Here is a 27199-nt window from a genome sequence, read left to right on the forward strand (position 1 = left end):
GAGCGAAGGGCGACCGCCAACGGCGGCGAATCCATCCGGGGCGAGCGATTTGTGTTTGTTGATAAATTGATCCGTTTTCGGCACGGAGCGCGAATTTTCTCGGACGCTGGGCGCTCGTGGAGCTCCTGGTGGCTCGGCCGTGACGCTTTCTCGGTTGGGAAGCCCGGGGGGGTGGCTTGAAGCAGGCGATACGTGCTATTTACTTTTGCCAGCAGCCTGCGAGTCGGCGCGCTAATCGGTTTGTTATTTTTACTGCTTTGTTCATGATGCTACGATAATCAGCATCGAAACCGACGGCAGTCGTGAAGATACAATATGAAAGTTCCAGAAAAATGGTTTTGTTTGCTTAGGACCTTATGGTTCGCGACTCTATTGACAAAACTCTGCTCGATTTACTCACCATTTTTGTGATCCTGGCTTCAGGTCTAAGGTTAGTTTAAGGTTAAGCATCATGCCGTAACATTTTTGTACAACTTCGTAAGCTATTGTAATCCACAAACTTTTGTTGCTGTAACCTAGATTTAAGTTTGGCAATTTAGCTTTACGCCGATCGCTTTTGAATTAAATAAATAAAAAATAATTAAAATAAAATATACAGCCATGATCTGAGCCATTTTTTTTTCTTTTTTCGATTCTCGAAATGAATCCACTTTCCAATCACGATCTGACGGAGAAATGACTTCCTTTTGTACCTGGTGAGCAGAATTTCACATTTGGTTTTTCGGTTTTCCTGCTGTTTTTCGTTTAGTTCATGTGGCACCCATCATCGCCAATCATCTGGATCTTCCAGGACCTTCAAACGTAGGGATGTTGTTGTTGCGTCTGTGTGTACGTCCCAAAAACCTTGTAGTTCAGCGCCCTCGAACTTTTTCAGAGTCCTCCGATGCTCTTTGTTTGTTAAGTCATAAGAATCGCCATTTTTAAACGTTTTAAACATTGAGTGGTGGGCCCTGAGAAACCTTGAGCCCCGTGATCTTCCAAGAGCAAGCTTCAACAAGCATTAGATGCTATTCTGTAGCAGTTTTCTTCAACGGGTAGCAGAAAATCAATGATCTCCGCAAATAGGTATTTCAAGGTACAAAAGCCGGCATGGTCTAACCTCTTTTAAGATAACTTGCAAACTGAACTAAATATGAACTTAACTTAACTGAACTTAAGATACGAACGAACGTAATTCTACGTACGTTTGTTTAATTTACTAATGCCAAAAGCTCAAAGAAAACTCCTTTATAAGTCTTCATGTCATATACATTTATTTAACGTTGTAATGAATTGAAATTTTAAATTTAAAGGAAGTATTTTTTACATCGTTCTGTCTTTCTGGCATTGCTACGTGCGCCAAGAAAACTCCATTACAATCTTCGACCGGCTTGCAAGATATTTGCAGGGAGACATCGCATTAACCGGTGCCGTACTTGAGAGTCGCTGGCAGCTCGACAGTTCATAACCCGGGATCAAGATGTTGGTCGTAATTAAAGTCATGCCCCAACATATGTCGTTCGCTTGGGCCTCGAGACACGTTGTCGTGGCCGTTGCCTTGACGCCTCGATACGCAACAACACAGCGAATCGGTGATGTATTGGAAAATTAAAATTGACATATAAATTAATTGCTTTTTGTCCTGCGCCGTTGGTGACATTTATCTTCACCCCGTGCGGATGTTTGCGGGATGCCAAGGCGCGCCCCGTGGCCGATCCGTCCGGTCCAGTTTGAAGAGCCACCGCCACTGTTGATCGGGTTTCATTAATTAACGTCACACAAAACAAAAGAAACGCTGGCCAGTGGCCACCGGAAACATGGCAACCCGCTCTCGGTCCCCGGTCGGCCGAAACCGGGTTTGAAATGTGATATTTCATTTCCGTCCGTGCGCCTTCCTTCGGTCGGTCGGAAGTTAGTTTGATGTTGTTTCTTTCCGAGCGTCGTACTTTTGACCCGCCGTCTTAACGAGCCCGATGATAAATAATGCTCCATCAGCCGCGGGGAAGCATAAATCTCGATAGCTGCAGTCGGTGAACATTTCCGGGCGGAACCAATGCGCACAAGAAGCAACAGGGGTCGCCGCCACCGCCACCGACGTCGACCGGCCAAAGAACGGCTCACTTACCGGACAGGGAGGAGAAAAGGTTTTTCCTTCCTTCGTCAAACTTCTTTCAACGTCGGAGAGCTTCTTGGTACGGACGTGTGTGTGTGTGTGCGCGCACAGTAAGCAACAGGAGGACGAAAGCATCACGAATCCCTAACGACCTCCTGATCTTTGGGCGAAAAAAGGGCGAGACCTCCCCGATGACGTAGGTAGTGTGTTGCGTATTTCGGTTTCTCTCTCGCTCTCTCTCTTTCTATTCCTCGAAGGTCTGGGATTAGGGTTCCGATCTGTTAAGCTCCGTCTTTTTCGGGCTCATCAGCAGAAAAGTAGCAGCAGCAGCTCCGAATGGAGCCACCGCCAACGGGAGGTTGTCTCGATTCCCCGTTCTCAAGTACAGATCCTTAATTTTAGCGATTTTGAACAAGAGCTTTCACTTCATCATCCTCATCGTCATCATCATCGTCAGTGGCATCGGCGGTTGCTCCGTCACGATGGAACGCCCGGTGCACTGCCGAAGTTGATTGGAACCGAATCGAGTGCCTTGTGGAGAAATTCATCGACTGTTTGTACCGATTGCTGCTGATGCACGAGGAAACAGGATTCATGGAACACGTGGCACAAGTAGGAAGCGCAACAGCTCTCCTCCGCGTGAAGAGAAAGAGAGAGAAGTGAGAAGTGAGAAGAAGAAAATTGTTGTCAAACAGAACGACAGGTGAGAGAGAAGATTTGGAAAATTGCATTTATTCGATGATTCGATTTCCGCCGGAAACGAAATGTGCCACCCGCCGGCACGGCTCTCCCTGCACTGCCACCACACACACGTGCGCGCGTGATTGGGGAGTCGATGAATCATTGTTTCGAATCACGCCGCATGCCGGCTCCGATAAGTGGCACCGGAATTCAATTTCGTGGATTCGATTGTTTGGCCGTGTCTGGGAAAGAAAAACGAGAAAATTAACAACTTCTATTCCGTTTCGCACCACGTTGCTTCTCCCGGGCGATCCGCGCCGGGTCTAGTTGGAACAGTGTAAGCCCAGCGACGGACGGGCAAAAAGAATCTCATCCGACACCGGCAAACAACGGAAAACAGTGCCGCCGAACCGAAAGCTCTCTGCGTGATGTATGGCTTCGGCAGGGATTAAGCCGGAGCTTACTACCGGTGAACAGGACACGCACAAGCACAGCAAAGCGCTTGACGCCCGGTAACCGGTCCGTCGGCGCGGTGCGCTCCTGGCCAGGATCAACGCCAGCGTTAAGCAGGAAACGCCGCGTCGCAGTTGCAGTGCATTCCGGAAACGCAGGAAGCCAGTGCCGATCGGATTTGCTGTCGCGAGTGCAACGGGCTGTTTTCCCCTCCCGGTGGTGGCCTAATCCTCTTGTGCGCGATGTAGTGTCGACGCTCTACATTCATATTTGTGCCAGCGTGAAGAGCCACGCTGTTTGGCGTTGAGTTTGAGAGTGGAAAACTACGGCGTTTTTGGTTTTCCAGTTTGCCGACACCAAGGGTTGGTCGCATCGAGAAATGGGTTCGATGCAATACTCGAGAGAATATTGATCGCTTCGTTTTTTTTCCAGTAATGCAACTTTATGTAAAGAACACTTTGGTTTGGTACGCGACATTATTGCTCAACCGATGCTTGTGAGAACACATGGCGCTCTTCACTTTCTTCTATTTGATTTTTCACTCATGGAAAAGGATAAAGTAGGGTAAAAAATCGTGAAATGCCGACAACGGAATCAGCTCAATTAAAAAATGTGTGAATAATTATTCAGTTGTTAAAACCAAATGAATAGTTAATTATTTTCTGATAAATTTTAAAACTGCCTAAAGTCTAAAGCGAAGTTGGGTTGAAAAACAACGAGACACCATACCAAGCAATAGGAACCCTTTGAAAACACGTATAAGCTACTTTGGATGCTATTTGTTCTTATTGCATACACCTAGGCGTAATACACCTATTATTATGCAATTAATTTTGTTGAGTGAACATTCATGGCCTTTGAGTACTATTAGCGAGTAGCGTACTAAAATTGATTGAGCTTGCTAAGCATTAGAGATCCGCTACCCTGTCCTAATACTTGCTTCTTTGAGCTGGATTTATACTCTCAGTTAGAGATGTCTTGCCCCAAATTGTTTGAACTGTCCTATTTATAGAACCGATTCTTTTGAGCTAAGACAGACAGGCTTCAATATCGGTTTCAAAAGAAAATGTTTCGACGAACTCTTGATGCGTAGGCAGCACAAACAGATACCGAAACCCACACGGAAACTGGTGAACCTCCACACGGATGAGTTTTTGCTGTTTACCTCTGCTGCTTGTTGACCTAGTTAGGTTGTTGACTTTTCATACACAAATGTAGCATGTTGAATCTCCTGCTGAATGTTGCTGTTGAACCAAAAAACACAGATTGTGGAACCATCCGTGTACGTGCAATCACCGGATCTGCACCGGAAACTCTGCACACTGGAATATTTCCATTTCTTTTCCGGGGAAAATTAATGCCGACCTAAATCAACAGAGAGATTCAGAGAACTTTTGCGAATTCTACGCCAGGCAGTTGTCAATAAACCAATCGAAAAGTTGATGCCACGCTTCTCCGAACGTTTCAACTATTTGCCCAGCGCCGTAAGCAAATAAGGAAAACCCAATCGCGCGAAAGTGCCGAGAGATTATATGGTCGGGAAATTGAGCTTTAATGAACGTTCGCTCGAACACGATTAAGCCACAACGTCATGTCGAGTAAGCGTTTCGTTTGTGCGGGGATTGCATTAGGGATAAAAACCCGCATATGAAAGTGTTTCATTGTCCGGTTTGCTAGCACACTGCCCGCTCCAGACAAAGCGTCCTCAGACCGGACAGTTCCTTTGTCAGACGAAAACCTCACTTGTCCATCGGAGCGTTTCTCGCCCCACCAAATGCTGATGGGGTTTGCGAGATTAACGAAAACTTTCTGCACTCTAGGAAGTCTCCGTCGCCGAGGGTCGCCATTTCTCCCGCGGCGCGTAACCGAGCGCAGATGCTAGGCGAATGGAATGAATGGAATCATCTCGCAGAAACTTCACGAAAAGGGGTGCACAAAAACCGTGGGGAAAATCAACCCGGACACGAAAGAATGAAGGTGACAGAATGGGCTCCCCCCGGTTTTGGTTCGGGGCACAGGGGCACGTTAAACGAAGAAGAAATCGATAACTCTATTGATAGCGGGTTTCATTTTTCTTTTTTTCGCCTCCCCCCAAGATGGTGATTTTCTTTTCGCGTCCGCACATAACGACATTCGGTCTGCGTTTGACGTGAAAGCGTCAAAAGTTGCCATTGTCAGCGTTCATACGGTCCCTTTTCCATCCATCTGAGATCGATTCGGGTCCCCTGCCCTAGCAATGTCCTAGTTCCACACCACCGGCGAAGGCTCCCGCGAAGTCAAACAATTTAGTCAATGGCGGTCCAGGAGGACCTCTAGCGCTGCACGGTCCATTCGATCAAAACTTTTCTGCCAAACAGCGTGCGGATACACGGTAGAGCCGGGAATGCCTTCCTAAAGTAGAACCGGAAAGTAAGGTGTAGCCCGGGATCAGGCCGGGACTGGTGCCCGTTTTTGTCGGTGTTATGACCTCCTCCCCGGGAAATAAGTTACTCGGCGAAACTGCAATTATCATCACCATCGTTCAGAGGGCCCGGTGCCGTACGTGCGTGTTCCTCCGTACCGGGCTGTTCATCATCAACTCTGCGCTGGCCCCGTTCGTGACCGTCCGATGGCGAGAGTTCCGAAAGTGTCCACCGGGCGAAAAGAAAGTATCACCGGCAACCACCGGGAGTCCATCTTGCGCCGAAGGATGTGATACTAGTTCGTGCCGTTTTGTCGCTGGCTCCCTGTGTGGGGCAACCTTCGTCCTCGATACGATTCGGCAAAAGTTTATGCTGCTGTTCAATTGATTTTGGCCGACACCCGGTGGCTCCCAATTTTCACGACAGTTCCGCTGGTGTTCTGGTGTAGTTTTCCAGATCCGGTATACACGGGGAGCGCGTTCCCGGATGCGACTCGTTTAACCCGGTCTCCGTCTCCGACTCAGTCAGCCGGAAACGCTCTGTTGTCCGCTGTGACCGAACTGCACGCCCCACTTGAACCGTGCCGTGCACTGTCAAGTGTCAGTTCGCAGCACCAGTGTCTCCGTTTAAGGTCTCTCTCTCTCTCTTATCGCTTCTTCGTTAAGCTCCTAGGTACCCTAGGGCACCAGTAGCTGCGGCACACAACTGACACAAGTTTAAGGCTTGCTTCACTCCCACCGGACCGCTTCCCGGTCGTCACTGCTCGGGTGCGGTGAGCTAAATTTCCAGCTTTCCAGTTTATTGACTTTTCACCGGCAGACAAACTCGCGCGCGCCATCCGGTGGGGCCCGACAGTGGTGGTAGAATGACAGCTGTCGCGGCGGTGGACGGTTCTCAGGTTCCGCAGGTTTGCCGTGACGAAGTTCCGAAGACACAGAGAGCACTCCACGGAGGGAGGAGGTCCTACCTATTGTCGAGCGTCGACTTGGGCCGAACCGAAAGCTGTCGAAATGCAAATGAGATCGATTCACTGTGGTGCTGTGGGGATCCGAGCACCACCATTAGACCAGGACCGGGCCACGAAACCGGAAATAGTTTCTCCGCTTCGTGGCGTCGTCATGAGTTTGGCGCTTTGCGAACGGTACCCGGGAGACACACATGTTCCAAAGTTTGATCAGATCGGCCAGCAGAACGCATTCCGGGGTTGCCTATTGTTTACCACACACACTGTTTGACGGTATCGCCGTGTGAAGTTCTGTGCCGAAGATGCCGAAGTTCGCCCTCCGAATGACACCACCATTGCGAAGATACGGAAGCGCTGTCACCAATTTCAAGCAGGACTCCAATTCACTCCGCATTTGCGGTGTGCCGGTGGGAAATCTTTCGGACAGTTGTTTACGGGGTGGCGCACACACAAGGACACTGGGTCGGGGCGTCGTCTTTCGTTAACTGCTTGTTTATATCTGTGATGACGCTATAATTAGGTAGGTACACTCTGCACAGTATTCGATATGGACCGTGTGGACCTTGCTATCGTTTAATCGCCTCGACGACGACTACCACAACCTTCCTACCAGTGCACTCGTAAGTCTATTTCGCCCGCCGCAGGACACGTAATCTCTGAGTGTAAAAGAGTATAAAATAAAAACCTTCGAGTTTAACCAATCCGCTACAATCCCGCTTTTCTCACGTAAATATTGTTTCTGTTTTCTTTACAAAAGTAATACTTTCGATCCGTTCCCCGCTTAACGCTTACAAGTCTACCCATCTCACTATTGGTCTGTCTTCCATCATCGGCCGTTTGCGTGTTTGCCCTTTTGCTGTACAAATGTTACACGCTAACCAGGCTAATGTACTAAACACTAAGCAAAGCTATTCATTGTCGTCGGTTTCTATTTCTTCCGCGCGTGTTGTGTATGTTGAGGTTACGTTTCCATCGCTCCGGCCATGCGCGGGCAGGTCCGCGACGCACGGAGCGCTGACAGTCTTGATACACCCGGGGGTTTCCGGGGCGCCGGCGGCGGCTGTTCCGGTTATCCGCAGGTCAAGCAGCATAACCGCTTCCAGAGGGGTCGCTTCCGTTGGCTAAACTCCTGTGATTGCAGCGCGTCCCAGATGGCCGTATCGAACACCTCCTTGATGCCTTCCTAAAAGCGGCGGAAACAACGTAAAAAGGTGAAGTTAGTAAACTGTTTATGTTTCTGAGCTCCCTATTGTAAACATTAGGTGCCGCGCGACCCACCCGATGGCCGGGGCCCGGCGAGGCCGGAATTCATGGAACAATCAACCAAAAATCGGAAACAAACAGCAACAGCCCCACCCGCAAGCTCTCTGCTTGACCGGGGGCGGGATCGCTTACATTGGTCGACTCGGCTCCGGTTAACGAGAATCAGAACAAACGAAAGAAAAACATGATAAATGCCGTGCCGTAAGCACGCAAACATCGGCCACGCCGGGGCTTCGTTGGCTTCGCTGTTTTCGTCCGTCAATCGGTCGTGGCCATTTTCCCAGTGCCCACGCAACGCCCAGCCCAGCTGCTTGGCTACCACTTGATAAACAACTTTGCCAGCGAGTGGCGAGTGTCCTTCATTATGTCAGGACAACTGGCGGCCCTACAGCGAGCCCTCTCAATTGCTGACCAATTTTGCCAGTAAACAGCACAAACCCGTGGCACCGTGGAACCTTGAACAGGTGGCCCCCGCTCGGTTCTATCCACCCCAAAGTGACCACCCACCCTTTCGTGGACATCGGTTCATTACGCCCCGCAACTGTCAACCGAACCGAAACGACAATCACGGTGCCGGGTAGCATGTTCTTCGAACTTCCCAGTTCGAGTGCCGGCCAACCGGCCAAAGTGAGATATAGATCAAGCGGAACCGCAGCACCAAACACAAAGCCCCGGTCAAGGTTTGTAGGGGCAGCGACAGGTTCCGCGGAGTAGTTTGCGGAGGTTTACTTCTTCGCCCATTTAGTGACATCGAGCGTCACGAAACAGATGACGGCGCAGGAGGGCGCCAGGAAAACAACAAATCAACGACACATCAAACCAAACGGTTTGAAACTGGAGGGAACCACACGTCGGCACATGTGTGGCCGGACCAAAAGCGAAGCCTCCCCAAATAAAAAGCCGACCGGACCAAAAGGCTGACCACCGGCTGACCTTGGCTGGAGTTAAGGCGAAGGTTTGCGCCCGTGTCAACGGTCGGCCGTCGGACTCAGAGGTCGGCGCGTCGGCGCGCATGAATAACCCAACAGCGGCACGGACGCGATTGATAGAGGGGCCCAGCTGTTGCTCCCGAGGGCCCGAGTTCTTACCTTTTTATGCGACGACGTTTCCACATATTTGGCGCCAATTTTCCGTGCAAAGTCCCACGCCGAGGAGACCGGTATCGGTTTCTCTCCTTGTGCCTGTTGGATGAGAGAAAAGGGAAGATTTAGAATGAACGCCCTGAGTGCTACGGGAAACTTTGTAGTTAAATTCCAATGGACCAGCTATAAGGTTGGGCATCTAACAACTAACGGAACCTCCAGAACCTGGGAAATCGAATCGAAGAGAGGCATACCTGTAGCTTGGTGATGGTACCCTGGTCATTCCGCAGATCGGACTGCGTCCCGACCAGCACGACGGAGACGCCCTTCAGTTTGCTGATTTCCGGTTCCCACTTGGTCGCCAGCGAGCGGAAGCTTTCCGGCCGAACGACGGAGAAGCAGAGCAGGATAACGTCCGAGCCGGGGTAGCAGAGCTGCCGCAGCGTATCCAGCGCGTCCTGGCCGGCCGTATCGCAGAGGGTCACGCAGATCGGTCTCCCGTCGACGCTTACATCCACTGCGGAAGAGAGACAAGCGAGCGAGCGGTTCGTGAGCTGAGTGCGAACGAAAGGGGGTGAAGGACATGAATGTCCTGCACCCGGCGATGTACAGGAGATAGAGCCGTAAGGAGAGATTGAGCCCAGCTCTCGTGGGCTGGTGAGGTGATAAGGAGCAAACGAAACACGGCCCGAGCCCGAGCGCCAGCCCGTCGAGCATCTCGTACTCATCAATTCAAGAACTTACTCCGTCGCGAGGTGCCCGCGTTGCTCCGGTCCGGGACTTCCGGAGCAACTTCAATGCCCAGGGCTAGTGAGCGGCAGGTTTTGCCAGATTTTCGGACCGGCAGGACCAAAAAAACCTGTTTCATTCAAGTGACGATGCGCGCGCGTTGTGGTGGACCGGTTCAAGTGGACTGCCAAGAGAGAGTCTCGAGTGGCCACAACGAGAAACGGGTCGAGTTTGGTCTCGGAACCCTTTTTTCTGCTTCGTTCAGGACCACACAAGGGATGTCCCGCTAGCTAGCCAGCCACGTCCACGTTAAGTTTCTTGCTGCCCTTCCACAGAGACATAGGTTTCCGGTCCACTTGTGTCCGGTCGGACTCGAATCTAGTGGCGGCGCGTTGCTTTGTCAAAGGCGACCGAAATCCCCGCACGGCCAGACCTTCGTGGTGACCTCCCCTGACTGTACGCTCTATTCTAATGCTTTCCTGAGAGGAAAGTTCCAGAGCCTGGAGGTGGTGGAAAGTTCTGCCCCGAGCACCGGCAGCTGTCAAATCAATTTTAAAATTTATATCCAATTATGAAAATAATCATAAAATAATCGACACGTCGGTCGTACGATATTCCGCCGGCCCGCCGAGGGCTGCAGAACCATACCTTGGGTTCCTATCGGACGCTACGATCGCATCTTCGGCCCATTCTGCGTCGCCGTCGTGGCCATGCGGGTTTGGAGTCAGTTCATATTTTAATCTAAATAACGACCGGAGCTATCGAACGAAGCGACATTTCTTTCTTCCCCGGGGCCTTCTGCGCAACCCCTCCCGGTTTGGGCGAGTTCTTGGAAGGAACCGTGTCGCCCTCGGCCACACACGGCAGAGAGGGCCGCACGGAGGTGTGTAGCGCAGGTGACTTCACCAGGTTAGGTCGCTCTCCAAACCGTTATGGGATCACTTTTTTTCACCATTAAACGAGCCGTATCGTCAACCGATAGTTTCTTGGAACATTTACGGCCAGCATGGACCAAACGTGTGGCTGGTGGCCCGATTATCTCGCGGGAGTCAAAGGAAAACGAAGGACAAACGAATACGAGACTAAAGGTGAAAAACTGCCACTTACGGCACGGCTGTTTTGTAAAAAGAAAAAAAGAGCTAAAAGGAGATTGAGTTCTAAGAACTGGTCTGTCAAAACTTGTTCAATCAATGGAACTAGGGGTTATATTCCCGGTGGGATGTTTTGAAAAATTCCTATTTAATGACATAATGTGACCTCAAGCATTTACAAGCAAGATTGGTCTTCGGAAGACTGCAAGTATTTGAGTCTATTACAAGGAAAACTATGTTCGTATTTCCAGAACTTGTTTTATTCGCGGTAAACATAACAGGGAGGGTCCAACGTTTGACAGCATCTCCAACTCCAGTCAAAGCCGACCACTTTTACTTTTACCCTCTTCATTGTGGCCAACATTTTCCATTAATTTTCGAAAAAAAACAATTTATTTTCACTAATGCACCGCGTATTAGTATATCATTATATCTGCATCGCAGCCTTAGCGATGGTCCCAAATGGCAACCCCGGTAAATGGATGCCGATGGTCTTTTTCCGCATAATGCCCTCATTTGTTCAATCAATATACTCGCATAACTCGCCAAAAGGAGACGAAGAAAATAGTTTCCTCCCTTCCCGCCCTCCTGCATGGTATGAAAAATCGAATTCCTTGTCGATTGGCCATGCAAAACCGATCGAGGTCATACGTGTACATGCAGCGGAATCGAGCATGCAACGATGTCACGAACGTGCTAGACACACTGTCTCGTCCGTGCAATGGCCCGGCCAAGAGGGCCCAGCCTTGGCCCGAGCATCGAGAAAACACGTGGCCGAATGGGCGAAGCAAAACACACACACACACACACACACACGACAGCGACACAAGATAAGACACTAGAAACGGGTTGCCCGCCCGGACCAGACCGGAGGGCTCCACCGGTCGCGCCGCACCGTTGGCAACATATTTTCGTTGGCTCTTAATTGAGCGTGGGTTTGGGAACTTGGTTCGCAAGCGCAAGCGAAACCAAAAAGTGGTTGAAAAATAACGGAGCCTTCGATCGGGGTGAGCAGCAAGTCGCGACCGGTGAAGTTGCCCTCTCAGAGTGCACCGGCAGGGGCTCAGGTGAAACGCTCAATCCGGACAACGAAACCGGTCTTGCGCGGTGCGATAGCTGACTTTACGATCGAGGGTGGGAATACGTTATAACCCGATATTATATAAAACACCATCGCACCGCTCGGTCGCTGTGATATCTTAATTATGGGAGTTTAGTCGGTCTTCGGAGCGCTCTTAGCGGAGCGAGGAGCGTGGCACCACGCGGTAACGGTTAGATTATGCCTTCACCAGCATGAAACCTGAACCTCCGGTGAACCCGAGACCCGAAAGTGCCGTACGAGGGCACCGGATAGAACCGCCCGTTGACGGGACAACGTGACGACCGCCCGTTCTTTACGGCACGAAGTGCTTCGGTCGATCGATTGCAATGATTGCATCGGCGGTCGCAACATCATCAGCAGCAACTCGGTTAGGCACTGTATCGGTTTCACTACAATTACCACGCACAACGCTCTGCTCCGCACTCTGGTCAGCATCCAGGACCGGTGCGTAGAGTGGTTGGACAGTTCGACGAGCCCGTTCGGTCCGGTCCGATCTTCCGAACAGCGCACAAGTGCAGTGGCCTGTTCATTCGTCTAGTGGATCCACTCCTGAGCCATCTCCGGTACGGTCGACGGTTATTGCATTACGCATCAACCGGCGGCCGTTCGGGACGGCCATCGATATAAGGTAAAAATGAAGGACGTTCGAAAGGACGATTTCATTCGCTTTGCGTTTGCATAAACGGGTGCAACGATGCGGCATTGATTGATGCGGAAAGATTACGCCGGTTGACACAAAATGTCACAGGATGGTACTTCCGGTGGCTGCGAGGGGGATCACGAGATGGCTCCGTTCTTAGTGTTTAAAGGTTTTGGGACGGAATGGCGGAATGACGAAATCGTTGTGAAGAAGGTCTACTTGGGTTCAAAGTAGAAGTCTCAGCACACAACTGGAAAGCTGTTCATGTAATTAATTGATTCACGAATTATCACTTTTCCATCGTTTAGTTTAGTAGTAAAATCCTGCGTGTTAATCCTGCGGACACAGCGAAACAAATTTCTTCGCTTCGATTCTTGACTTGAGCAGGTTTAAATATCTTTTAAGACATTTTTTATTCGAAGTCAAGAGACTTCTTTCAAGACACTCTTCCAGCGTTAAGGTTTAAGTCCCTGCCATGCCCATTATTTCGAAGCCACCGTTACAACGGACATTGTTGAGCGTTGCCGAGAACGAACACTAAGACCAACGCGTCGCGGCGGCCTCTCCAGAAGCGTGTGCTAAAATTAGCAGCCGCTCCAATCTCCGCCCCAGGCGTAACGCAATTTAATTAAAAATGCTAAAGAAATTCCTCCCATGCCGGATGTCGGTCAGTGTAGGATCTTAGCGCGCCGTTCTCGGAGTTGTATTTTAAGTGAAACAAATGGCCACTTTTGTAGACCCGGGTCCCCGTTTCATCACCCAGCGAAACCAGAGCAGCGGCAGGACCAAGAACAACCCCAGGGAAGGCATTGATTTTGACAATTAGCAAATTCCTCTGTACTTGGAAACGGGCACGGCTCCTTTGTGAGTGCCATTTAGCTCACATTAAACTATTTGAAGCTGGTAACGCAACCGCCCGAGAAGGGGCTTCGACGACGACAGCTGCGAACGTTCCCAAACGGGTGAGACCCGAGTGCCGACCCTCATCAGCAGGTTCGTCATGAAACGATTGCCAGTCACAGACTGTCACAGTGAAGGATGCGGCGACGATAGATGAAACACCCGGGAATCACCGGTCCAGTTCCGTGCTGGCAAAGGTGCTCCCTCCCATCTGGACCTCCTGGGCGCAGATCCTGTTTGTTCCTTGGTGGTTATCCTTGAGCCGGCAATCGAAAGCAGGGTGATAGCTGTCCTGAAATGCTTTTCATTTCATCTCTGCCTGTCCCCGTATCCTTTGTCCCTTACCCTTGCTTACCCCTACACACACACACACGCGCTCCTTTACTCACCGGCATCCGGTGAGCGAAAGGAACCCCGGATGATCCCGGAGAACCTAATCACGCGAAACATGAAAGAATGTTTCCATTACTTCTGGTCGGGATGGCCGAAAACATCACAACATCACAGGGTGCGTCAGAAAAGGGACAACACACCCCGGGTTTCTGCTCACCTGGTTGCCGCGCTTCTTCGTCCTGGGTTCGGTTGGAGGCGGACGCCGAGGCCGCCGCCATCAAACATCTGTCTTAATCTTCGGTGTCGCTTATCGATACATCTTGACCAGTGGTTTTCTTTGTTTTTGCTGCTGCGATTTTCCGGTCCGGTCGATCCCAAAAACCGAGGCCGCCCAGTTACCCGTTATCCTCCTTATCGATATCGGTCCACGACATGGCGACGATGTCGACGTGACGTGGGTAGAAAATAGGCCCGGGCCAACAACATCGACCGGCGCTTCACCGTGTCTTTTCGGTTTCGTTTGGGAATCCGCCACGGCCGCCGGGGTCCCGGTTATTTGTTTTTACCGAAAGCGGCTTCCTGTAGGTGGAGTTTTCCATCTTTACTTTATTACCGACGCAATAAGGGCCGCGTGGGGGTCCTAACGATAAATCTTGATCATTTAAAATCCGCTCAAAACAACGCGCCGCCCAAGCGAGAAACGGTGCTCTCGGAACATTCGCAAACTGGTGACGTCACTGGCTCCCACGGAGGACAAGTGCGCCACGCGGTCTGTCGTCGTTTGGCGAAAATAGATGATGAAATTTTGTTTGACAAATCGTTATGTAATTTCGTGATGTTTGCATTCAATTTCAGCGCGTACGGGGCGTGATTTGGAATCAAATGTTGCACGCACGGGCGTAATGGCTGGCCCCTGCTACGGTGGTACGAAATTCGAGAACTTACGGGGCTTTCTCCAACAGAACCACATCGACATGAACGCGGACTGCCTTAACCGCTCAGTGTATTATGTTTAAGTAGTTCAAAAGTGTTATAATAATGCGAGTGGAAATGTTGGTATCCTCCAATATCGCTGCCCAAATTAAAGTAAAACGTATCAATAGTAATATAAACTTTGATTTAAAACGCCCGCCTGCTGCTGGGCCACACAAAATCTAAAATCACACAGCAAACAAATCACGGCTGCGGGCGACGCGCCTCAGCAGATAATGAGCTTTGTGTGACAAGTGTGTCCTGCCGGCACCGAGATCACGTTTCGTGGCGGCGTCAAAATTGTTTGGACAAAAATTTCCAACCGAATATATCACGTTTCGGTGTGCTTATCAATGGTGCGCCAGAAAGGCTGGCCCCCGCGTGTCATGCTATCGCTTCGGCTCACACCAGGCCTAGGCTGCGGCCTGGCGCCGGAGCAAAACGAAATCCTTTTACCCAAAGAACCCAAAAGTAACGCCGTTTTCTCCAGAAATCCCAGTGCCTCGCGTGCCGGAAGACGCAGAAGGCTGCCTTCGGGCGGTCGGAAGGCACTTGCGGGCTACACACCACATTGTCCTCGCATTGTCGCTCCTCTCTCTCTCGAGAGAGAGTCGAGTGATGCGGTTCCTCCGCAGACGATGACCGTAAAGGTCCGCGACGCCCGGTGCCTCGTGCCGGTTATGGGGCTTCCCTTCTGTTTGCTTTCCAAATATTTGGCATCTTCCGACCGGAATGGCAGTTGTCCTTCGTCGCATGTCCAACCGCGATCCCTCTCGCTCCCCCCCTCTCCCTCTCTCTCTCTGGGCTGCCGCAGTGCGAGGACGAGGATTTGTTGGCTTTTCCCCACCCGGTGAAGCCGGTGTTCGAAAATAGTCCTTCCGGTCCGCTGGTCCGGGTCCGGGTGGTGTTGGTTTGCGAGTTGCGGGCTGCCTGCGCAAGGACGTGTTCCGTGCCAGGTGCCAACAAAGCCAAGGGCAAGGCGCAAGACAGTGGGCGGCAATTATCAACAATTGTGCCGGGCCGTGAAGTAACTTCCCGCCCTTCGGTGGGCTGCTGCTGCCGTTCGACGTTGGAAAATAGAAACGGACACGCCAGGAATGTGTGCTGTAGGACGAAAGAATTAATAACGTGGCACACACATTCCTGGCGTGGTTGGCATGAAATTGAAAAATTCTTCGGAACATCACACGCTCGGGCAGATTCGGGCAGCGCAGCTCATAAAAAACCAGATAATGGTACAAAAAACCATTCTTTTTTTTCGGCCACACTACGCGGGGATTAATCAAAAGCTCGGATCACACTCGGGAAAAGGGATGTAGCGTAAGCTGTCGGATTGAACATTTTTATTGAGAGCCGCACATTATCCTTCACGAGACGGCGGCGCTCGGATCGATAGTTTGACCGATGTTTGATCGATCGAGAACAAACGCACGGGCGGAAAACCAACAACGTGAAAATTAATAAAACCCACACCAGCGCCTACCACGTCACGTTGTTGTGGCGTACGGTCGGAGCTCGGAAGGACAAAAACAATCGATCAATTTTAATCGCCCTGACGGTCCCGCCGTTGTTTGACCTCTGCGCCGGTACTAAATTCACAATCCGGCCGCCCGGCGATATATGATCCTCGTAAACATTGGGGTCACCGGCAAGCATATATAGTTTTTTTTTTAATTATTCCGGCTCCATGTGAAACGTGTCCCCCAAAAAAAGAACGGCACACCGAACGGCTACCGAAAGGACAGTGCCGGGTGAGACTTTCGTACACCGTTGAGTTATGTTTTGTTGGCCGCAGCATCCGGAAGACAACTGTTAGTTAATAAGTGAATTTCCTCAGGTCAAAGATTAGGTTTGAAAACGATCTCCGATATCGAAGGAGTGAGAAACCCCGACACGATAAGCTGTGAAAAGGTTTGCATAAAACATCGATAACATTTGAATGTTCGTCAAGCGCCCGGAGCGAATAAGTGAAAGCAAACAACGCACTCGAGAAGCTTGTCCACGCAGCGAGGCTGATGACACCGACACCCGTGTGGCGCTAACGATGAGCATAATTACATTGCCTTCGACGTGGCGCCGGCCCGGGCCGTATACGCAAAACGTTACCTTCCGAAATCCGACCACCGCCCGGATAATGGGAAATGGCAGGGAAAAAGTGGCGATAAATGCATATAAAAAAAAGTGCAACATTTACACGACCTGTACATTACCGATCTCCTCCCCGACCTACCCCACTTTCCGGGTGGCCAACGGGAGGGGACCGTGTAAAGAGCTCGGGTCTCCGGGCGTGCGCTGCAGAAAAGTGCATCGTTGCGTTATGAATATTTATGGGGCGCGGGTTTTTTCTGTGTTACAGTCACCCGGGCGGACCGGAGAAGGGGGGTGGGTGAGTGGGCTGGTTGGCGCCACCTTCCGTGTGCCACCGGCGGAGACATTGTGGCGCTCGCTGCGCCAATGCGCCGCGCCCGCTGTCAATGTGCCAATGTATCGAGAAAACAGGACACCCACAGGAGAGCATTGGAAGCGGTGTGTTGTTGCCGTGAGTGTGCGCGTTTCAGTGTTTGCTCTACGAAGGCTAAAGTGAAAAAGGGAAGTGCCAATGAAAAAAAAAAAAGATCGGAGACCCGCGGGTGCAGTTCGTAATTAAAAATTTACTGAGTAATATTGGCGACGGATGGTGGATCAAACGACGCAACGTCGATTGACCTCAATGTGGGGGTCGCAAAAAAGGCTCAATCTCATTTTTTATTTTGACCGACCGCTGATAGGCTGCTGGCCTCTGCGAACAAATTCATTTCTGGCACTCTCTGGCTCTGGAGTGAAAATAATAAAATGGTTGCGTAATAAAATTTATACTGCTCCGGTGTTACGCCGGAGTGAAAGAAACTCAACAAGGGGAGCACTGACGAGGACCGTTAAGAAGTGGCAACCCGTACTATACAGAAAGCGACTGCTACTTCATTTCAGAAAAGTTCTAAACGACCACACACCACGCCGACGCCGCTCACCGGGCTATTTGTCAACGAAGTCAACGAAAAATTATGTCCACGGCAAAGCTGGCTAACCAGCTAGCTAGCTAGCTAGCTGGCGGCCAGCTCCTATGACACAGTGCCAGGAAGATAATAATTCGCTCACGGTTCGTTTTTTCGTATCCCAGCTCAAGAGGGTGTCCCATTTAACAGGAGTGTCCCGGGTGCAGGGAGAGACACTCTGCAGAAGCGCTGGATGCGCCGGAAGGACGATACTTTATAATGATTTTTATTTTTGGCTCCATGTTTTCTCTCTCTCTTTCTCTGTTGCAGTTTTGCCTACGCGTTTCGTCGTCCTGTTTGGCCAAAGGATGCTGCACTGGGGGGCGTTTTTTGTGCCCAACACTCAAAACCATTTCCATAAACTCGTCCGCCACACATTTCGTCGGCGTTGGTACCGGGATGGCTCCCCAGAGTCCCCAGGTCAGACACGAAACAGAATGTCCTTTCCAGTGGACCATCCACGAGGGATGAGGGAATTTGGCCTGGCGAACTCTCGTGATTTAAGAACAACACGTAGCCGTCGTCGTCGTCGTCGTCTGTCGTCTGTCGGACTGCTCCGGTGAAACGATATCTCGGCAAGCCGACCGGCCTGCCGGTTGCTTGAAGCCGGTGATGAAAATAATGGTCTCTCACCAGTCGGCGTGGCGTGTAAATGGCTTCCGCCGACAGTTTCCACTTTTCCAGAGGTTTTGCAAGTCCGGAACTCCAGCGGCGCATAACGAAACCGGCAGCCAAGCGGCAACTCGGCAACCAACCCATAAGGTTTGCGCCGTATGCGAGACCGAAGTTGTGTGCACATTCTTTCGTTTCGATGAAATCCGTTGGCGCCGAGTACCGTACGTCGCCGGCGTGTGGGTTGGGTTCACGGGACCGGAAATGCTCGAACTACCATTTCCTGCACCGACTTTAATTCTCTTAAGCGCTCAGCCAGCCAAAACGAACGGGGCGGCCCGAACACGAGAAGTGAGCCGTGGTAAATAACGCATTCATGATTTGCAATCTGAGAGCGAGCTTAACGGGTTCCCATGCAAAACTACTTCACCAACTTCACACCCGACCGACCGAACAGAGGCCGCTTGGAGCTTTGGTGCCGAAAACCTCTTTGGTTGCTGAAAAATGGGTACCAGCCACCAAACGGGAACGGGGGCATCCATCAGCTGCATGGTGGAAGAAAGCGCGACACTTACCGTTGTATTTATCGAACGCCGTTGGCACGTACTCGTGGATGAACCGATCCTGGATGTAGGAAACGATCAGGTTCGTCTTGCCGACGGCACCGTCGCCGACGAGAACACACTTGACGGTCGGCGACGCTTTCGCTTCCGAGAACCGCTTCTCCAGCGACGGTTTTGATTTTTCTTTTTTGTCTGAAAAACAATGAGAAAAAGGACGGTTTCATTAGTTATTTGGCATGACACCAGCCATGGAAAACAAAAATCATTTATTTGACCAACAATGGGCTGCTAGGATGTTCAATAAATTCATATGGTCAATAAGAAAAACACATTTTTTGGTTTGAAATACACTTAATTATTCAGTATGGCCTTCCAAAGACATCAATACACTTGTTCCGAGGAGACGCCAATTTATATATTCCATCCCTGAAGTAAAAAACTGGAACGCCTACCCAGCTGTTATAACGTCATCATTTGATAAAAAAACGCTTTCCGTGCACGAGTTTTTTTATATCTGGAAACAGATGGAAGTAACTAGGTGCCAAATTTGCTGAATACTCCAACGATTTGATTTCTAATTCATGGATTTTTGCTGTTCTTATCTCAAAATGTGTCTGTTTTTTGACGTTTTTGACATGGATCGTCTTACCACAACCTTATCTACGACCACGTTTAAACCCAGAATCCCCTCTTTTAACCCCCTAATTGAAGGCGAAGAGTCCTTTTATACTTTCAACATTGATTCTTAAATCTACTTTGCTTTTAAACCTTCCAAAAATAAAAATTCAATCACTGCACGACACTTGATTTTTTCCATTGTAAAAAATCGTTTTAAGCGACATATGAAGAGTGAACCAATATAACAAAATCAAAATTAGGATCGAAGCGGCGCCCTTTGTTACCGACCATACGAACTTATTGAACACCCTAGTATCTCCAATTTGGAGTCGAAGAGAGCGTAGCTTCAAACTGATATGCAAAGTTACTGTATTAAAACGCGATGATCCATTCGGGCACCACGCTCGTATGTCGAGCACTTAGATTTTGAGCACTAATCGAGCAGTCGTGTTCAAAACGTCAAAAGCTCATGCATTTTGTAAACAAGCCGTTTGGAGTGGTGTTAAGTCCGTCGAATTATTTCCAAAGCTACTTGAGGGAATTTTCTCCAACCTGCCGATCTTTCCGGTCATCAGAAGACCGGGTCCCGGGTCCCCAAACTAGTTAGCATCTTGAGGAAATTCCAATACTATTGCCTCCCTTTTCGACCGGAAACCAAGTGGAACTTGAACAATGAACTTTCACAGCTCATTGCCTCTGGTCCGAAACGCACTGAGGCCCACGCAGCCCGAGGAAAAGGCTTCACCAGCCGTTGGTCATCATTACAGGCCCTGCGAGAGTTATGCACGAAATATTGCGTCCCGCACTGGGGATGGGAAGCTCCAGAGACGTTGTGCACTACAATGTTTCACGCCATTTGCATGTTGCAGTCGGTTGCACACCGCGCCCCGGCGCTGTGCCATTACTTGTGGCCAGTGTCGTTACTTTGTTTCTCCTCGGTCCAATGTGGGCCACGACATTTACAGCCGGGTTGCATTCCTGCTGTTGTAAAACTTATTTCTGCAAGGACACGGAACGCCCGCCCACCCGATTTCCGGCGGAAAAAGAAGGTCAAAGTTGGCGCCCGCGCGCCCGCTCTCGTCCAGGTTTTGTAATGGAACGAAACGAAACAAATTAATTTTTAAACTCTTTTTAATTTGTTAGCCCGATGGCGAAGGGGCGGCAGGCGGTGCCGGAGGCTGCCACCGGAAAACGGGGTAACTCATTTAGCCTCACCGACGTGGTCGTTAGTCGTCGGTGTGTCCAACGACCAAGATGGTGTTCCGCGGTTCCTCCCGGTGGCGTAACGTTCTGGGAATGAAACTTTCAACCCACCACTCGGACGAGCCCGACAAGGACGATGGGTTTGCGGCCACACTGTGGCTAATTAGTCAAAGCCACCGGAGGCCCCCCCCCCCACGGGTGGTGCCGTTTGGCACATTGTCGCGCCGGTCGCTTTTTGGCTTTCCGTCAAAACCCGCTGGCCCCATGGCCCGGTTGGGTTGCTCCAATTTGGTCCGGCTATTCCTCCGACGATTGGCAACGGTTGCGTTCTCGGTTGCGATCGATTTGCAGATTAAATGCTGCCACCGGCCGATGCCTTGGCCTGCGTCCAGCACAACTGCAGCACGAACCGGCCTGTTTGGTTGAGGTCTGGACCGGCAGCACGACCAGATCCCGAGCAATCCAGCAAAAAGAGTTTTCCGGCGCGTGCAGGAATCACCCTCAGATCCCTGAATGGAAGCAACTGCACCCGAAACTGTTGGAAGACACCGGTCGTCCCCCGGCCAATGGATGCAGGTTTTGCCAGCTCCAAACTCTGGTTGAACGCCATCGGAACGGAACGGCAACTGTCACCGGGATGGAAAATTGAAACAATCTGTCTGACACTCCAGACTTCAGTCGCGACTGGACTGGATGATGATTGAGTGGTTTAACCGGCCCGAGAAGCTTTGCCTAACAATGAGCTCTGCTTTTTTGTCACCCAAAAAAGGGATGCGTTTTTTCTACGCGCGATATACTCTGCTTGGTAGGATCAAGACGCTCCAAGGAATCGCCAGCCGTACGTTGATTGTGGCGTTGAGGTTTGGTTCGGTCGAGCGTTTTCCAGTTTGCACCTGGCAAGTGACCCAAAAGAAACGTGGCCACAGATGGAATGTATCTTTCCACACCGATCTGCTTTTCCTTTCCTGTGCTTCGAGTCCTTCTGTTGACATCTGTTCGGCGATATAAAAAAGGATCGGTTTTTTAAGGGATACAAACAAAACGAAAGCAAACCCTCAGTGGGCCTTGCGGGTCCGTACGGGTCCGTTCTGGCTATCTAATATCCTCGAACCACGTGAGGCACCACCGGCGCTCACAATGCTACGTGTAAAAGGTCAACTTCAAGATTGGTGGAACTTCAAACGAAACACAAGGATTCCAGCGACCAAAGCGAACCAACCAGCCACAAGGACAGCCGGGTGGAATCCCGGCAAAATAGTTGGGAAGGAAAAACCTTGAAAAGAAACTCTCAACACACACACGTATGCACTCACAGCGTCGCGCGGTGATATTTGCTGTGCAAGAATCAGTCGCTTCGCTTACCAGAAACGTAACCTTTCACGCACTTTTCCATGCCCGGCTTTAATTCGCATCCAGCGGGTTCCTATGGCTTTCCCCGACACAAGGACACCCCAGCAAAGAGCGAGTCCCGGTTTGACCTTTTCTTGGAGGTTGGAGGCTTTGGTTATTAAAAATGTTACGTTTCCATTCCGTGCCATCGCCTTCGGCCGCCCGAAAGGACCCGCCTGCTTAGCTGATTGCTTCTGCCCTCAAGGGGTCCCTCCTTTGGCGAAGTCACTTTCTTGCCGTCGGAACCCGAACGTGGGAACGCCGCGGATCGAAGTGAATGAGAAGCAAAAATTAAAGTATAAAAAGAGAGCAAGAAGAAAAGAAGAAAAAATAAACAACCTACACCATAGGCTAAGCCCATATTAATGATTTTACGTTTACGTTTTGGGCCAGTTATCCGACGAATTCGGTTCGGTTCGGTTTGTGGGTTACCCGACACAGTGTTATCCTTGTTCGGTAGGCCAAAGAATCATTTAATTAATATCGAGCGGAAAGAAGCAGAAAGAACACATCCCTGGCGTGTCCGAAGAAGCCATTCACAATCTGGCATCTCCCGACCGGAAGTGGCAGATCCTGGTTTTTGTGCCGTCCGCTTTCCGTACCGGGTTCTTACACTTCCTTCTTTGGCTGTGATTTTTGCTTTTCTCGCATTTATTTTTTTTAGTTGTCCTTCCGTTTTACAGCTCCTATTCGCCGATCGGAGGCAACGCAACGCAAACCATGAGAAAATGGTTGCCCAACAGGCCCTTGCCCTGGGAAGCGGGCCATCTCTGTGAGCGCGGAGATGGATTGAATGGGACAGCGCATGCAGCGCGCGCTGCAGCCAGCTGCCCGGCCCTAGCATCGGTTCCGGATCGGTTCCCTCGGGAGCAGCAGACATGGGTCCGTTTCGGTTTCGGCCAACCAGGTAGGCGGTAGACGGTTGGCTAGCACCACGGAGCACCACGCTGTGCCAGCTGGCTCCGTAATCTGGGCTGCGGCCGTGCAACAGGCAAGGCCTTCGGGCGAGGAAGTGAGCTTTCCATGGTCCATCAAACGAAGATAAATAATCCCGCTGCCATGCTCCGACATCGCTCCCGGTGCTGCCCGTGTCATATCCACCGCGAGTGTCCACCGCGTCTGGACACACTGGACTGGATTTTGATTTATACGCCCGTTTGAAGATCGCCGTCGTTCCGCCATCGGAACCATTGGCCGGGGCTGCACAACACATCTTCCAGCCCTTTTGCAAATTGTGAACCCCAAGTCGCCGCCGCCGCCGAAGGGCGGAAAAATAAACGGCCCAACAACAACCCAACAGGCCTACGTGCCGTTCCGGTTTAGTGGAGCCATCGATCTTCCGCCGGCCACCGGCAACACGAACGACTGCAACTTGGAACGATTGAGTGCAGTTTGTTACTTTCTCCGATCGCCCCCCACGTAATGGGTTCGTTCGGACCCTCACACTCTCTGAAATGGCAGTACCGCGCGGCAGCATAAAGCGATGGCCGGCATGTTGCAATTTGTCCGGTCACAAAACTATTGGTTGACAGCTGATAAGAGAAGTTCCCGAAACAACCCAACCGTGGTCGGCTCCACAGGCAAGAACTACAGGGAACTGGAGCGGGGCAAACTGGACAAACTCCGCCCGACAAGAGTAACTTACCGTTCTTCGTCCGCTTCGATGCCTTCTTCCGTTCCTTCACCAGGGCGCGACGTGATTTTCCACTAGAACTAATATCACTGCTGGTCTGTAATGGGAACGAAACAGAGAAAGAAGGTTATGAGCATGAGAGAAGGCAACGATCTGTCATTAGTTTTCTCGGCAGAAAATGGCGACCTCTGCCAGGCGCTAGCCCCGGGTGGTATTCGTCACGTCTGCTGCGGTCCGCACTTATACCCACCCGCTGGTGACCGTAGTCCCCCAGGCACAGATTGGGTTGGCAAATACGTACTAGAGACCCTAGCAGAAGAAAAAAACGCAAACACCAAACAGTACTGATGTTACTGAGTTCAGTCACCGACCAGACAGAGCGCGTCCAGACAGTGGCGACAGGCGGGATTGAATGATAAACCGAAAAACTTCACCAAATACCGACCGTCCACTTTCGGTTTTATCGGACGACGACGAGTGGCGCTAGTGTCAATGGTGCGTCAGACGTGACAGAATTTGCATCGTGCCCAAGAATAAAGAGCTCAGTGAAGAGCTTGAACGATGACGCTCAATCTGGGCACAGGATCGATTCGGGTCGCCCGATAAGCTGGCTGTCAAATCTGCCTTGGGTCAAAATGCCCAAAAGATCTTCTGGAAAAACACTACCTTCAAATATTCCACTAATGGGTGCATCCCAAATTACAGCAGATATAACTGATGATGATCTTTCAAGCTCTGGAATGTGGAGGTAGTTGCAAGCCATTCAAATATTGACATTCAAGTTCTCATTTATTTCGCTTAAACATTTCAGGTAAGTGCAGGAAAAAGACCATATGGATTTTTTGAAACCCGTTCGTGTATGATCTTTCGGACTTAGCAAGCAATGAGATGGTTGACTATTCATTTGAAGCCAAAACAACGAGCAAACCAAGACTCGAACGGTAAGAATAGAATTCTTTCCATTTTCTTGCATTGTGAATAACATTTGGACCCAACAATAGTGTTGTGCGATACAGAAGCAACGTTGCAATAGCAAGACCATTTCATTTGACAGTTCTTTGTCGAGTCTAAAAATGTTTCAAAGAATTCGCCAAAGAAGTATGGTATTTGCTTATGATTCCTATTGACGAGTAAGTGTGCTATCTCCGTTTTAAAAATTACAGTACCTTAAGGATACACCAGAAGGGAATGTCGATGCATTTCAGGCCATAAAGAAATTGGACACAGATTTTTCCTCGGAGAACTCAGATATCTTAGCTCTTAAGTCACATTCCCCAACATGTAGCGGCACTGTCCACCCCCGAAGTCGAAAGGCTTCTAAGCGATCTTCGAAATCACTCGGCCAAGTAATCCATTAAATCGAGAGAGCGGCAAAATGAATCGGGTTTTAAAACAATCGCCCCCGGAAAGTTGCAACGAACCCGAACGCATTAAACATCATGCAAAACGTATCCTCTTTTCCCAATCCATCAGCCACAAACGGCGGCTGCCACCGGGGGGTCGGGCCGGGGGAAATTGGTCGTCATTTTTAACGCCACCATTACCGCACAGCCCGCGGGCTGCTGTGGCCCACCGGGGACCAAAGGACCAAACATAATAAACCCACTTCCCATGTAATCCCGGCGGACTACTCATGCCCTCTCTGGGCCCCTCTAACGAAGCGCAAACAATTCCCATATCCGACCCCGGCCGCACCCCTCTTTCCGGGGACCCCCCTCTTATGATCGCGGTGGTCGCGGAGTGGCTTCACCGCAACCACTTTTTTCCCACCTCACGCGGCGGTGTTTCTGGCAACGTTTTCCCTTATTTCCGGCATTTTTTGGTGCCACACGGTCGTCGAGCCACAAATTAGAGTGCGAGGTGGCCTCTGACGGTCTCGGCGTGGGTGTGTGTGTGCAGCTCCCCAGTTCCCTTTTGAACTTGCTTCCAGTGTTGGTTGCGCCCGGGAGCATATTTTGCACAACACCGACGCAATTCCGGAAACCGGCGCGCTCCCGACGCCGCTAGACTCGGCTCTCGGTCCCGGGAATGACCTTTTCGCACAAGTTTTACAATGGAGCGCAAATTTTCCTCTTAACCACTTTCCAGCCGTCTGGGGCGTGAGCCGCACCGGCCGGTAAAGGACCGGTGGTTTTGAGGTGGCCCGCCACTCCTGCGCGCTTGCAACTTGCCGAAAGGTCCTAATGATGTTTATTTTCGTCCCGGAATGCGATGCCTCCGGATGAACGCGATTCTAGTACGGGCCGGAGTCGAGTGTACCAATGCTGCATTCTATCGTTCCGAATGCTCCTCGGCAGGTCCTTTTTCAGTGATTGAGCCTCAACGGGGCATAGCGAGTGGAGCCGGCAAGTGATGGAGGATTTGTTAATACAAACGTGGCATCCTGCTGGTGTCTGCGCTGAAGTGTTGCGTCCCCGAGGCCGGAGGCGTGTGTAGCGCTTCCGATTCCTCTGGAAATTTGGGCCAAACATTCATTGCGGAACACAAAGCTTCATGCAACACTGTATTTGCAGCCGGAAATGCACTGAAAATGTATTTTTCTTCCGTAGTATTTAACGTGTTACGTAAGCTTGGGTTAAAAAACTTTCATGACATATTTATAGTTGGAGAAACGGCCTTATCATTTTCCTTCACGATGAGCTGGTTGCTATGTTACGCATTGGCAACATAGCGCTCATCGAACTTTATGTTAAAGAGTGGGAATGTCAAAGAACGAAAAATATATAAGACATTGCAACATTTTCTAGAGCGTCAATAAAAAATTGAGACCTCTGCCTCGGAAAAACAAAGCATCGATGTGGAACCAAACTAACCTAAAAGTTCACTAACCAACCTCAAACTAAATGCGCAATTGCGAAAAAGAAAGCCGTTTAAAAAAAATACATAAAACCTTTTCTCTACCAACCTTCCTTACTCTCTTACCGAAAGAGGCTAAAAGCTAGCTAGAGACTGATGCGAATCATAATCTTCTACTGCTGACGGCTTGCAGTGCCAACTGGTGCTCACGGGTGCACAAGGAAGAACTTATTACTAAATGCATGCTGAATGCGCACGATATGCTCCGTCAGATACGTTGGCGGAACCAATGCACACACATTATCTCGGTGCAGAAACGTGGACTAATGCGTCACGCTGCGTTGGCCGCCGGGTGGCTATCGCTATCACCCTAACCCCCGGGAAGCCATGGCCTGCGATATGGCCCCGGGAAGCCCTGGAGCAAGGCCACCGACGGGCTGATTAGAGCCCGACGCAGAAACGGCCCGATACGGTACAGACGCCACACATGAACAAGGTCGCCGTCTGCCGTACAGAGAGTGTCGCTCGCTGTGTTGCTCATTCCAGGGCATCATGCAACGAATGGCAGCGCAATCCACCTTCGCAAAGCCGGCTGGTTGGTGGGGATCTTGAAAGCTATCAAACGCAGACTTGCGTGGTGCGTGATCGA

The 27199-nt window shown here is 50.5% G+C and overlaps 1 protein-coding gene across 1 annotated transcript in view; it reads right to left on the reverse strand.

Annotated features, from left to right (window-relative positions):
* Positions 1 to 7421: 7421 nt before the first annotated feature.
* The window catches only part of LOC128272774 (uncharacterized), a 30692-nt gene continuing 10914 nt past the window's right edge, over positions 7422 to 27199 (reverse strand). Inside the window, exons 2-6 of the mRNA XM_053010646.1 lie at positions 23767 to 23851; positions 18924 to 19103; positions 9192 to 9454; positions 8944 to 9036; positions 7422 to 7775 (exon numbers count right to left, since the gene is read on the reverse strand). Coding sequence (XP_052866606.1) covers positions 7662 to 7775; positions 8944 to 9036; positions 9192 to 9454; positions 18924 to 19103; positions 23767 to 23851 — 735 coding nt within the window. The 3' untranslated portion in view covers positions 7422 to 7661. The remainder of the gene's footprint in view (positions 7776 to 8943; positions 9037 to 9191; positions 9455 to 18923; positions 19104 to 23766; positions 23852 to 27199) is intronic.

This window comes from Anopheles cruzii, chromosome 3 (genome assembly GCF_943734635.1).
Source record: "Anopheles cruzii chromosome 3, idAnoCruzAS_RS32_06, whole genome shotgun sequence".
Taxonomy (NCBI): domain Eukaryota; kingdom Metazoa; phylum Arthropoda; class Insecta; order Diptera; family Culicidae; genus Anopheles; species Anopheles cruzii.